At 45.0% G+C, this 13,400-nt stretch overlaps 1 protein-coding gene across 3 annotated transcripts in view; it reads left to right on the forward strand.

The window, feature by feature from the left end:
- Window positions 1–965: 965 nt before the first annotated feature.
- Window positions 966–13,400, forward strand: part of LOC108031208 (segmentation protein cap'n'collar) — a 42,291-nt gene continuing 29,856 nt past the window's right edge. The window contains exons 1-2 of one of the 3 annotated variants that reach the window (XM_044091068.2): window positions 966–1,195; window positions 4,611–4,958. In XM_044091068.2, coding sequence (XP_043947003.1) covers window positions 4,656–4,958 — 303 coding nt within the window. In that variant the 5' untranslated portion in view covers window positions 966–1,195; window positions 4,611–4,655. Of the gene's footprint in view, window positions 1,196–4,610; window positions 4,959–7,073; window positions 7,380–8,464; window positions 9,824–13,182; window positions 13,340–13,400 lie in introns of those variants that run through there. The other 2 variants (XM_017104443.3, XM_044091069.2) reach the window with 2 other exon arrangements.

A 13,400-nucleotide genomic window follows, 5' to 3' on the forward strand; every position in this document is an offset into this window, starting at 1 on the left:
TCATTAATATGTTCAAGATACATGTTCTTTTTGCAAATACTAATTTCTGTTAAGCTATTTGTTCTTAAGCGAATTATTTTGTCCTTGCATATTAAATGATGGTCACACTGATCCCCTTACACATCGCTTTGGTCACACCAGTGGCAGTGATAGTTGCCGTTAATCAATGCAATTCTTTAAATAAGGCACTACTATGTTCGTAAAACTTATAAACAGAAGGCATTAAAGAATAGTGTTTTTTATTGGTTTATTTTAAAAATCTTTATACTGGAAATTGGCTTAAAGGTATATTTATATTCCGTTTAGGGTTACTTATTTTATCTGTTTAATATCTTTTTTTTTAGAAAAAGGTTCTAAATGTTGTAAAATATGTAACTCTGTCATGCTTTTTATTCTTAAACGCATAATGTTAAACGCTGGTCACACTGATCCGCTCCCACATGGCTTTGGTCACACCAGTGGCAGTGATAAGCGCCGCTGATCAATAAAAGTCTTAAAATAGCGCAAAGTCGCGCAAAAGCTGTGATTCAGGGCCCGAACAAATCGGCGCCGCCAGGCGGAAGATGTCGTTTCAATAGCACAGGTGTGTTAGCGGATCAGTTGAGAAGCCGACGCTCAAGGGAAGAACAACAACAGCAGCGGCGGCGGGGACAGAGGCGCCGACAGCGACAGCGCACTTGCCCTGCGCTATCTGCTCGCTTTTATCAGCCAGCTCTGCCTGGCGATTGGGGCCTCTAGCCCCGTCCCCTTCTCCCCGCCTCCCGCCCGCCTGCTCCGTCTCTTTCGCTCCCGCTGCCTCGCGCGCTCCCTCCCTTTCTCCCCTCTCCGCCTTGCTGCCGACGCAAACAGCTGAAGCGCCGAGCGACGACCATCGGCTTTTCAGACTTTTTGTCAGTGTTTTTTGAACAGCCGTTCAGTGAATACAATCGCCCAGCTACTCGCTCGCTCGCTCGCTCACCTGCCGGACCGCTCTCGCCCCTCTCTTTCTGCCGCAACCAGCTGGTGTTTGGATGCTCTTAGGTGTACCACCCGTCGTATACGTAATACCGGGCGACGCTCTCTTCAGCAGCTGAAACCACAAGTGTTCCGAGCGTGGCGCGCTTTTCAAAACCAACAGCCGTGTTTCAAAACAACAACAGGCCAGGCCAAACAGCCACAAAGCGAAACCGAAACCATCTTAAAGTTTGCAGCCTAGGTAAAGGAAAAGATAAAAGATAGTTAGATAAAAAATACCATACGGGTGCGAATAATTACACTGAATGCTGGCCAGTTGAAGGGGCAAGAGCACAACAATTGCGTCGTTAAGCCCGCCGAGTTAATCTGTCCCCCCGGCCCACCCCCCTCGGGAAATGACTTCCTGGTGGGCGAGTGTGAGTGCGCGTGTTTGCCTCCGTGTGCGTGTGTATCTGTGTTTTGGCATTCTAGCCATTCGACCTAATCAACAAGTTCAATTTAATAGTAAACTCTTGGATAGAACCCCCGCGCTCTCCGCCACTCCCCCGCCCGGCAAACAGCAGTTTATGCGATACATACGTTTCTGTGGAAATTTAGCGCACAAACAAAGTATTTCGCATAAAATTACCGGCATGTGGTCATCGGTGCTCGTTCTCTTGGCCTCTCTCCACTGCTCTTGAACACCAAGCACAAAGTACCCAGTGTTATGTACAAATATTCACATTGATTGCCTCGCTGTGTTTGTGTTTTTCCTAATGATGATGATAATGAAAGTTCAGCCAGCTCTCCGGCAATTAAATAATATTGGAAACAATCGAGTGACTGAGTTACGCTTGGCAGAGCCCGAGCCACAACACACAAGTGTTTACCAAAAACATATACCCGAATAGTAACTAAACCCCCAATTGAGACGCCCGATCTATTATTAAGTGCGGGGGCTTCTGAAGACTTTGTCACGACATTTTCGTTGGCTTGTTACTACCATAGGCCCCCACGCGAATTGAAAAGTCAAACTGCATGACGATCCCTAGACACGGACTTGGTGTCGCGCCCCATCCCACTGCGCCCCCTACCTTTCCCCCTTTCACTCACCTGTTGAAGCGCCGCTGACAGGTAATTGCTAAAATCAATACGTACTGCGAGTTCGGGCGAAGAATACCCGATGTCGGCCGGACGGAGGCTTGCTTTGAACTTTGATTATTGGGTTTGCTTTTTTCTCACATTTTTCTCGCATTTTTGCCCAGTTTTAATTATGCCCAGCGTCGATTTGAATTATAAACTGCGTCAAGGCATCAAGCGACAGCCTCAGTCGGTGGCGAAGACAACAACAGCAGGGTGTTTATTAAATTCAAGCCGGGAAAATTGACCTGCACATACGAAGCTGACAATACCCTAGCTTTGTTTGGGAACATAGCTAGGAGACTAGGAAGTGTTTCTCGGGAGATTTGGAAATAATTGTTCAACAAATGAATGAATTTGTTTATAAATTGATGACAGAAAAGTGTATACCTCACCATATAATCTTATTATATTGAGAGAACTTCAAGGGTAGGATTTTACTTTGATAGATCCCCTTTCGAGCTTACTATAATATCTTTCCCAACTTCAATGTACACTTTCATCTGACTTCTTTGATCTACGACTAACCGAGCCAGCCAGCGTATCTTCTTCGTTGTCAGGGTATATCCATAAAAACCTTAAGAAACTGGTTTTGTTTTTATTTTCTCGATCCGAACAGATTTGCAATGCTGGCTTGGATTCGGGGAAAAAACCGTTCGATATCAGCCAAGTTTGCGTAGTGATTTCACTGTTTATAAATATGAAAACCTGGACCGGGATGATTTGCAAAATAAGAGGCTGCCAAAGATGTTTGCACATAGTATTTATCCTGTCACAGGTCCAAAGTCCACCATAAGCTTGCTTGGACTGAGCTCTTGACTGAGCCTCCGATAGATCTGAGTCATATCCGACTATATTGAGTACGACTGATTAGTATCTTATATCATACCCACTTGACAACTCGATTAACTTGTTACTTTAAATCATTTAAATTGCGCATTCGATGGTTTAATTACTTTACAAGCTGTTTAAAATAATTGGATATTATAAACCGTACAAACAATAGCTATGTAAGCCCTTTCAAAACTCCCCTTTTGTCAGCTTGGATTGAGGAATTCCTACACGAAACACACGCAGTTCTAAAACGCACTTTGTATCTCACAACTTTCATTTCCAGTTTTATTTTAGCCAGACTTTTTGTTACCAGCCCGGCCACCGTTTTCCGCTTTGTTTTTATTGTTTTCTCTCGCCCGCGTCTTGTCAAGTATCTCATCTTCAAAACAGTATAGTCTGAGCCGTCGAATGTTTTCCGTTGGCTTCACTTGATTTTTTACTCGCCATGGTACTTGTTTTTTGCTTGACTCACGGCAGCCAGCCAGAGATCACAGCGTTTCCGAATTGTTAACTCTGGCCATTACCCGAGCGGCGAAGTGGGATTCCCAGAACCATAAATCTAGCCATAACTCCCTTCAACCTAGTGTTGTTTAGACTGTTATTAATGCTATTTGGATGTTGATTGGCTGAGAAGGGCTTCGCAGCTTTCCTACCTCCTGGGGGATCTTAATTAAAAGTATAAATACTTGAGTAGTTAGACACACGTGTAATATGCTTGACAGATTAATGGGATAGCAGACTGAAGTTTTCAATGATAAATGTTCTGCTCCATCGAGAATCAGTTCGATAAAGGTCAAGATATTGTTTTAAAAAGTAATTGTCATATTTTATTTATTGATTGTTTAGTGATATAAAAATAGTACTAACATAAAGGAAAGTAAAACCAGCACTGTCTATAAGAGATCCCCGCCTTATCGATCACTTTCAGAAATTCCCACAATTTAGAAGCGAAAGCAATTGCTTTTGTTTTATGATTCACTTACGGTCGCAATCTAATCGGAAAATCCTGCGTTCAAACATTGGCTGATGTAATTTCCATGCGCCCAAGGCAGAGCCCACTGTACAGTGATAACTCCCGTGGAGAAAACCTATTATCACTACTGATACTCAATACTTAGTTTTCATATCAAGTGACAGATAGTAAACGCCGATTCCGCATGGTTATCATTTTGTATATTCCTTTCTATTTTTGTTGTTGTTGCTGGGCATTCACTGTACTTATCTACGTCTGCTTTCGTGTGAATGTGTGTAATCTTTCGCATAAATGGAAAAACGCAATCAAGAAATAAACAAACCATTTAAGCGTGCTATATCTCTGTTTAGAATTACGCCAATCGAAGCTCGCTTATCAGTATTTATAGCTCTGTTACAGTGAAAGCCTGATAAAGAGAATCCGAAATTGGCGGGAACTATACTAATTTTAGCTAAGGAATCGTTACTAGTAATATGACTTAAACAAATATTATTATCTAATCTTTGCTCTAAAGAAAGTCTAATTACAGCCACAAGTATCAGAATTTTGGTAAATGCATTAAAGTCATCTACCTTTTTAGGATTCCGTTCGCATATCCTTTGGTAAACCTTTGGATGGTATTAACTAGGATAATTTAGCTACAATGCAGTTCCGCTCCTTTGAGGAAGCGCATAGTCCATAAAAATCGACCCATCCTTATCTCCATTTTCGGCATTCGCCGTCGTTCCAGCTGACGCATAGACTCATCACCATTCGTGCCGGCTGACAAGCAACCATGATAGACCTGGAGGACCTGCCCCGGCTGCAATCCCTGTCCCCGGCCAAGGACATCGAGGACACCTACAACCAGACCCAACTGCAGCCGAGCCCCAAGAAGAAGGTCACCGTCACCGTGCGAGTGCCCATTGGACCGCCCTCGAAGCTGGCCAAGCTGATCAAGCCCACTGTGGCCTCCACGCCCGCCGTCCTGGCCACGCCCACGCCAGCCTCTCTGGAGACCCCGCCCACCCCGCAGTCGACGCTTCCAGGTAACGCCAAGAGCAACATTTGGCGAGGTGGCTTCCATTTTAACACTATGGTAAGTACGAGGATGGGTTTGAGTTCTACATATATCCAAGAGCCAGCACAAATGGTCCCAGGTCAGGCACTAAAGATCGCTTTCAGGACGTATTACTATATATGTACATATCTCGAAATTACCTCCATCAATCTTAATTGAATTTTGTGTGTGGGTAATAATGTTTGGTATTTGTTTATGAATCATATATTTTGATGGGTGCAGTATTGTAGTACTAAGTAATCAATTTATTATGCCTGTCTTCTAGTAAAATGGGAATCCATTAGGTGTTATTACAGAATTGATTTTTATATAACATTCTATGGAGAGTTCGTTGAATCCCATTGACTTATGGTGATAAGGCTCTGAAAATGGAAATTGAGGTAGGGGCACCCGGCGATTCTTATGATTTTGAAAACTTAACATGGACACGTGTCCAAAGCTTGTAAACTTACACAGTATCTACACAAGTAAGATTACACATGTGGCGCCATTCCAAATTGGTATGATTTTTATAATTAATTTAATTATAATCTTAATTAATAATAATTGTTCCATATTTATAAGACCCCAAAATACAGCTTATGGCACATGGCGAGCCCAAAAGGTAAATATTTAAGATATATTTTACATTCTCTGAGTTAAAAAGCTGTTTACCCCGCAAATCCCACCACAGGGGGAAATCGGGGTGGCGGTACCTGGCCACACTAGAGCAAAGCTTTTCAGCCTCTGTCGCTGTTAGGTTTTGATGCCTCCTAACAGCGCTGTTAAAATCTACAGTGACACTTACGTTGTTGCTACGTCCGACTACGTTTCCTTACGCTTGCACAAAAAGTCGCCGAGCAAAAGCTTCTCATTTTTGCGACCACGAAAATACTAACGAAAATACTGCGGAACACGAAACACCGCGCTGAGCAGACGTTGCTGTTTTCTTCTGTTTTGAGCAGAATCGCGAGCGATATCGACGGCGGAGAAATTGCCAAAAGTTGACAAACAAACACGTTTTAGCCCACCACGTAGGTACGGCGGCTGCTAACTTGCCAAATAACAGTGAACGAAGGTGCGAAAAGTGCGAAGTACACGCCGCTCGAAAGTGCTTGTGTGTGTGCGGGCTGTCTGCCTGTCCGTGTGTTGGTGCCGGAACAACAATTGGGGTTTTAGTTGTTAGTCAGCTTGAAGTACGCGTAAAATGTTGCATGCCCCGCCGCATAAGTGCAATTCATTGCCGCGGTGGTGGGTTAAAGTTGAGCGACAAGCAACAACAACGACCAACAGGCTAGCAACAACAGTTATTCAGCAATCGCCCCCTCTCGCTCCCGCGCGCAGTCTCCCTCTCCCGCTCTCTCTCGCGCTCAGCTGACGGACTGCAATCGAAAAATCTGATGTAAAATAAGAACAAAAAGCAGCAATTTGATAAATAATTTGTTGATGCAAAGTGCAGAGCGAAGGTTGAGCGCTGTTGCCGGCTACTCTGCGTTCGTTCTCGAAGTTTCCGCCTCGCGGTTTCACAATTTACGGTGCTCTCTCCGCTCCGCCTGCTGCGTGTGTGATTTCTTCTCCGCGAAAACCAAATCACTTTGCATTTAATTAATCGCATTAATTGTGAGCACAGGCATTGCTATTGGCAAGAAAAACAGCAGTTTATGCTTCAACCTGTGTGCGTGCCTTGTTTCTGGTGTGTGAGTCAGGCGGAGAGAGGGCGAGAGAGACGAGAAAGGGGCGACAAAAGCAAACAAAGGAATAAAAGCGATGTGCAAGCAAAACACACGAAAATATTAGGCAGTGCAAAAACAACAACCGAGGCGAACATATTTCTGCTTAACCCTTGGTGCGTTGTCGTACTTTTATTGCTGTGCGGCTGTGACTTTAAAATCTCAGCATAGTCTCCCAAGCCTAATTAAAAAAGAAGCGGTGACGTCTCACATTTTTTCGGACAATAAATGGGTCTAAATATCAACCACGTACCTCAAAATAGCAACACAAAGTAGGCACCACTTTAGGGTTAACGAGAGTGGCGATTTCACCACGCACACACACTCGCGCGAAAGTGCGTAGCGGACGGCGAGCAAGAAGCAGCTGTCACAAAATCAAATAACAATTGTTGTAAATAACTGACCACGATTAAATGCAAATTAGCTGGCCAAGAGAAAGTTCAAGGACGCACAAACCGCATAGAAATCTTAAGTTATAAAATACATAAAACGCGTGTCTTGCAGCAATTAAAAGTAAAAATCAGAGAAAGAAAGTGAAACATAAACAAATAAGGGGCTGCAAAAGTGAAACGGTAAACAAGAGGCCATCATTCACCATTGTGTGTGCAGCGGAGAAGAGGAAGCAGCTGTGGAGAAAAGAAGATCGAGCAACAACAACAACAGGGAGAACATCTACTGCGCCGCAGCTTTTTACCGTTGTAGTCGGCTCATCGTCCAAAAAAAATCTGAGGTGAGTGCACTGCAATACACCCGCACCCACACCCACACTTAGAACCCCCTCTTGCACATGCATGCGTCATCAGCCCTCTCTCTCGCACACCTTTCATTGAGAACTGAGCCCATCAAAGTTCGTTTTTAAATCTATTTTTTATCGAATTAACTATTTCCTTTAAACAAAGAAAGTTTGTATCGGCGCTCTAACACATTTCGCACATTTTTCGGCCGTCCTTGAACCGGCTGTTTCACTTCGCATTGCGCACATTTCGAACGCTCGCGAGAGGCCTTGAACGAGTTCAAGTTCAAAGCCATTTCGCCTGGGTCTGGGTCACTCCCGCCTCCTCCCACTCCTCCCCCTCCTTTTTCGGGTGGGCGGCTCTTGTCTGTTAACCCACCCCGAAGGGGGGTGGCCTACGGGGTGGGCATACTTAATGCGTTGTGGAAATGAAACTTATTTCGGATGGCAAACAGGGATAAACAAATCTCAGACGGTTCCACTTCGGGTTTCCACTCTTGACCCTTGACCGGCTCAACGGCCCGTGAATATTGAACTAACCAACGTCTAAAGCTGAAGGCCATCGTCATCAGCATTTCTAGGCTAGCCACTTTGGCTTCCTGCTCCTCTATTGCGGTTTTTGTTATAGATATACTAAAGAAACTTCTAAAACTGAGTTAAATTATTTCTATATTAAAACAGTGTTTATCTTTCTGAACTACAAGACAGTAGTCCGTGCCACACATATAATTTCCAGAGAAAACAATGGCGATAAGCAGACTCCCCTTACTTCAAGGCACCACTTAGTTAACGTTACCCATCAAAATACAATTTATTTGATGAGATTTGCTAAAGATTTGCCAGACAATATCGCCCGGAAATAAAACTTTCTTTGCCGCATTTCCTCGTGCTTGGTGCTTTATGAAACCGAGTGGCAAACACAAAGGCCGAGCCACTCGAAACAAAAGCATTTTCATTTGGCATTCAGAGCGCATATATGGCCATGCAGCAACATCTCCTACATATTACACTAGATATACTTAACAGATTGTTATGCCTACTAATTCCATTCTATTCGTTGTCACATCTTGATTTGCTTACAGAACGAACACGAGGACAGCCATCAATTAAAAGCGCGGAGCATTGGAAAATCGGGGAACGGCGGAGGAAACTGCGAATTTTCATCGCTTTTTGCGCAGATTTCGGAGCGCAGGGGAGGCCGGCAGGAAGGCGGGGCAAGGCGACGTCATTGAACGCATAGCTCCCGGACGACGCAGCCGTAGAGCTGTTGTCCGGGACGGATATCAACAACAGCAGCTGCACAGGAGGAGGAGGAGGAGGCGGGCGGGGGGAGGACGACGGACTTCGGTCTTCAGCAGACACCCACGCACCCATTCTCCCATAGACTGCGACCTCACCGGGCCACAACAATGATCTCAAACAAGAAATCGTACGCCATGAAGATGCTGCAGCTGGCTCTGGCCCTGAGCCTGCTGCACTACAACCCGGACTACCTGCTCCATCGCTGGGACTCGCAGCTGGAGCTGGGCACCCATGGCGATGGCTGGGAGCTGGAGATGCTGCGCTCGGTCCACCGCCTGGATATGGATCAGAACCCGTACGGGAATCGCAAGGGGCTGAGTCCCCGGATCGAGGACCTGCTGAACTTCGACGGTGATCCCGCGCTGGGAGGCGTGGGCAACGGCATGGGGGGGTTCAAGTTTCCGCCCAGTTTCAATGGCAGCACCTTCGTGATGAATCTGCACAACACCACCGGGAATAGTAGTGTCCAGACGGCAGCTCTGCAGGATGTGCAGAGCAACAGCGCTGGAGCCACTGCCAGTTCGGTGGTGGTTGGTGCAGGTGGTGCCCCCACGTCCGGTGGGCCAACCGGTGGCTCCGCTCTGGGAGAGATCCACATAGACACCGCCTCGTTGGCCGCTGGAAATGCCAACCACACGCTGCTGCATCCCACCCCGGAACTGGACATTTTCCTATCGCCACACTTGCTGCCGGATCAGCGCTCCATTTGGGAGCAGAACCTGGCGGATCTGCATGACTACAACGATCTGAATCTGCAGACCAGTCCCTATGCAAATCTACCCCTTAAGGATGGCCAGCAGCAGCCGCCGAACAGCTCGCATCTGGATCTCAGCCTGGCAGCGCTCCTTCATGGCTTCACCGGCGGCAGCGCCACGCCCCTGAGCGACGCCGCCCTCAACGACAGCACCCCGCATCCCAGGAACCTGGGCAGTGTCACAAACAACTCGGCCGGAAGGAGTGATGATGGCGAGGAGAGCCTCTATTTGGGTCGCCTGTTTGGTCAGGACGAGGACAAGGAGTACGAGGGCGAGATGGCCGGCGGGGTGGCCAACGCCTGCGAGGTGGAGGGCCTGACCACCGACGAGCCCTTCGGCAGTGCCACCTTCGCCAACGAGGTGGAAATCGGAGATGACGAGGAGGTAACCCCCAAACTCTTAAACAAAAACCCATACAAGTCAGGTATTTTGCGCTAAGGTAGGTTTATTATGAACCTAAAAGTGTATAAGTTCCTGTTTTGTTGAGAGCTTCCGTAATATTTATTTATATATATTTACTCATCGTTGGGTTAGGTTAGGGTCTCTAATTAAATTCGCCTTGCCTGCCTCGCGTTTTCTCCGAGTGTAGTTGTAAATGACTTTGATTTGACTGATTAGAAGGCACCCGAATGGCACCACCGGCAGACTGTGCTGTTTCTGCTCATTATCAAGCAGTGTTTCTAAATAAAAAATCTTTTAGCATTGCTAATGAAGATTGGCGAACCCATCGCTTGACCCATTCCCGTCTGCGCTTACTTTGTCCAGCTCGAGGGTTCTCCGCCGGCTTCTTCCGCTTTTCTAACTGGTCTCTCCGCCAGCTTTCTTCATAATTATTGTTCGCATAATTAGTGTTTCCCCGAAAGTCGAAACCAATCGATATTCAAATGTGGCTTTCTGCCGCGATTGGTCACCCTGCGAATGAATCTGACATTTGTTGCCTTATCAGCAGATAAGGGTTCCGACTCTGTTTACTCATCAGCATGACTGGGGCCACGGTTATCCACGCATACACCGTCGATCTGCGGGGCTTTATCTGCCATTATTTACAGTACTGATGGTTTCCTTAATTGAGTGGTTATTGGAAATCGATAGAGGGAGTTAGAGCTGATTTAGCAATTCCAGCTGGTTTCTGTGTGCACCTTGATGAATGACACAGATATATCTTCTAAAAGAAAAGACGTATCTTTTGTTTGGCTTAAATTCCTCGAACCGTGCGCAACAACTTTCACCGTCTTCGGTCCTAAAGTTCACATATTATATGCAAACACACAAAACAAGCAGCAATTAGGTCATTAAACGCTTCGAATGCGCAAAAACCATTTGAACTGCGAACACAACAGAGCCAAAAACAAATAAGATAATTTAGTGTAAGGCGAAAATGGGGATTTTTTGGAAAATTTAAAATTCAATTAAGTAATTTATTAATTGCCTGTTTAATCTGGAAATACGACAGAATATAAAGGAGGGCTTCATAAATCAGATATCTTTGTATCGCAACAAACGCACTTTCCATTCAGGGGTCGTTCATTTGGTAAATCGTTTTAATGGCTTGCAATCGCCTTCTATGTGCATGCGGATCCATAGATGTGAATCGGATTTGTGCGCGATTTTTATTTATTTTTAACAAAATCGAATTGAATGTCGGCGACAAATGTGCGGCAGTGCAGGCAGGCAGGAGATTTCATTATTTGCTTTTTTACACTCGGTGCTGTGTGGTGCGCTTTGCGAAATTGCAATTTAAATATGCATAAATATTTATACTTGGCCTGGCCAAGTCGGCGGACAGGGGCGGTGGTGATATGGCCGAGACAGGAGCGAGATGACTAACTCGGCGTTATTTTCGATTTATTCAGCTCTTTGTTAGTGCACACTTGGGTTGCCTGCACTTTTTTTGTTGTTCCAACATGTCACGAATGTTTTCCATTGCGGCCGATGACGGTTTTATTTTCTGCCCCGACCGACTGCATTTTCTTGAGAGCCAGGCAGCAGCATGTAGAAGACCAAAGTATCTGCTTTGATATGATCTAATTAGGTGCATTCGGCACTCGCATTGCATAATCATCGAAGCGATAGCGAGTCATGTTTTGCATTTGCCTTTGTTCTCTCACTTTGATGATCAGGATTGTGTAAGATCATTTTTAATTTTGTCGGAGTGAAGATTTCCTGAACTGAGATGCTCGAAGCCTAAGAGGGTTTTCATATATATATATGCTAGTTGCTAAGAGACTTTAATGCAAATAAAAACCATGCATTTACTGGGTATTTAGAGACCTGAAAGCTCTTGTTTGGTAATTGCAACTGGTTCCAGCTGCTCGCCATCATTATTCCATAAGCGAATATGGTAATTGGAAGAATGGCCAGCTGCCTAGGTAGTTCCCCCACAAAGAACCATCCATCTTGAGTGGATGTGTCACCTCCGCGCTCCGAAGCTCAGCACTGCTCCACCTGTGTCTCCACCTCTCAGGTGAGAGAGGTCGCCCCAGTGCGTGTGTGTGACCTCATCACACACACCGAAGCCCAACGATCAAGTGGAGCTGAAAACTCAAAACTCTACTTTGTTGAATGTCGTCTACCTCGCGGTCTTTCCACTAATTGCAAATCTACCCAGCTTTGCAGCTTTAACGTTTCGCTTTAACTCGTTCGTTTATATATACACACGGTCAGCGTTTTTTGTTCACTTTTTGTTTTGGTCGGGTGTTATTTTTGGGGTCTCGGTCTCGCATTTTGATTGAGATTCGGAAGAATGAAATAAAACTCGCGAAAGCGAGCGGAAAGATTCGTTGAACTTCGTTTTAGATACCCTGTGCTAGAGGTTTTTTTAGGAAGTTTTGATGTAGGTATATAAATATATAAGTATTATATTTTAGGCGTCTCTATAAAAAAGTCTTAACATTATATTTTATTATTTCTTAATGGTTTAATACCAATTTATAAATATATTAGAATCATATTCTTAGCTACTCCATAAATAGGTATTTACATTATTTTTTTTTTTCCTAAAGTACATTAACGTAGGTCTTCCTTTTTTCAATTGGATAATAGATAAGATACAATATCTCAGGTGTTTTCAATCTAAGTATCTCGTACTTCCATTTCAAGTAACTTAATTATCTTTCTCTCCTGTATTTCTATCTCTGTGCATCTGTGTGCCAGTGTGCGTGTGTGAAGGGGGTGGGCAAGAAAACTTGAAAACAAATGCAAAGTGTAGGAACAGCTGATTTGCCGGCATTTCCTACTCACCACACTTTTTGCATTTCCCTTCACATTCAGCGGCTCTCTTCACCTCAGTCAGCGAACTCACCGCCAGCAACATTTGTTGCCAAGGAAACGCAACTTTCACCTCGGACTCAAAAGCCACCTAGCAGGGGGCCCAACCTACCTCTAGCAGAGCTACGAACCCGAGCCGCTTACCAATCGATAAGCATCTTTGTGGAAATCGAAGTTCCAGAAGGCCAACTATTTCAATCGAAATTTGAAATTTGATAACGCCTTTGTAGGTTGGAAATTTCAATTGCTGATAAGGCAATCTCTTCCAACGGGTATACTTGTTGTCTGCCTGCCACTTGGTTGGTGGGTTGCCTAGGGCTTATCATTTGCTGGTGGCTGGCTTCGACTTTTCGAAATTCGTGCAAAACAAACTTTATCAATCGAAATTAATCAAAGAAAAAAATACACTTTTATGAGCCCCTCGAAGCTGCTAATCAGCCGCAGGCCCAGACATTCTCGAGCGCAACCCAACGAAAGTTTCAGTCTGCGTTATGCCGATTTACAGTGAATACGCTTGCCCGAATCGTGTGGATCGCCCCTTCAGCAGCTTCAAGTCAAGCGGAAATCAGTTTTCAATCGCCGAACAAAATGTGTCTCAACGAGGAGTACAAGTACATGCACATCTACCTAGCGGTCTGTCCCCAACTTCCTATATCTAGCCATTAATCTGTGTTCACTGGGCATTAACTTTCTA

The sequence above is a fragment of the Drosophila biarmipes genome, chromosome 3R, assembly GCF_025231255.1.
Source record: "Drosophila biarmipes strain raj3 chromosome 3R, RU_DBia_V1.1, whole genome shotgun sequence".
Classification (NCBI taxonomy): Eukaryota; Metazoa; Arthropoda; class Insecta; order Diptera; family Drosophilidae; genus Drosophila; species Drosophila biarmipes.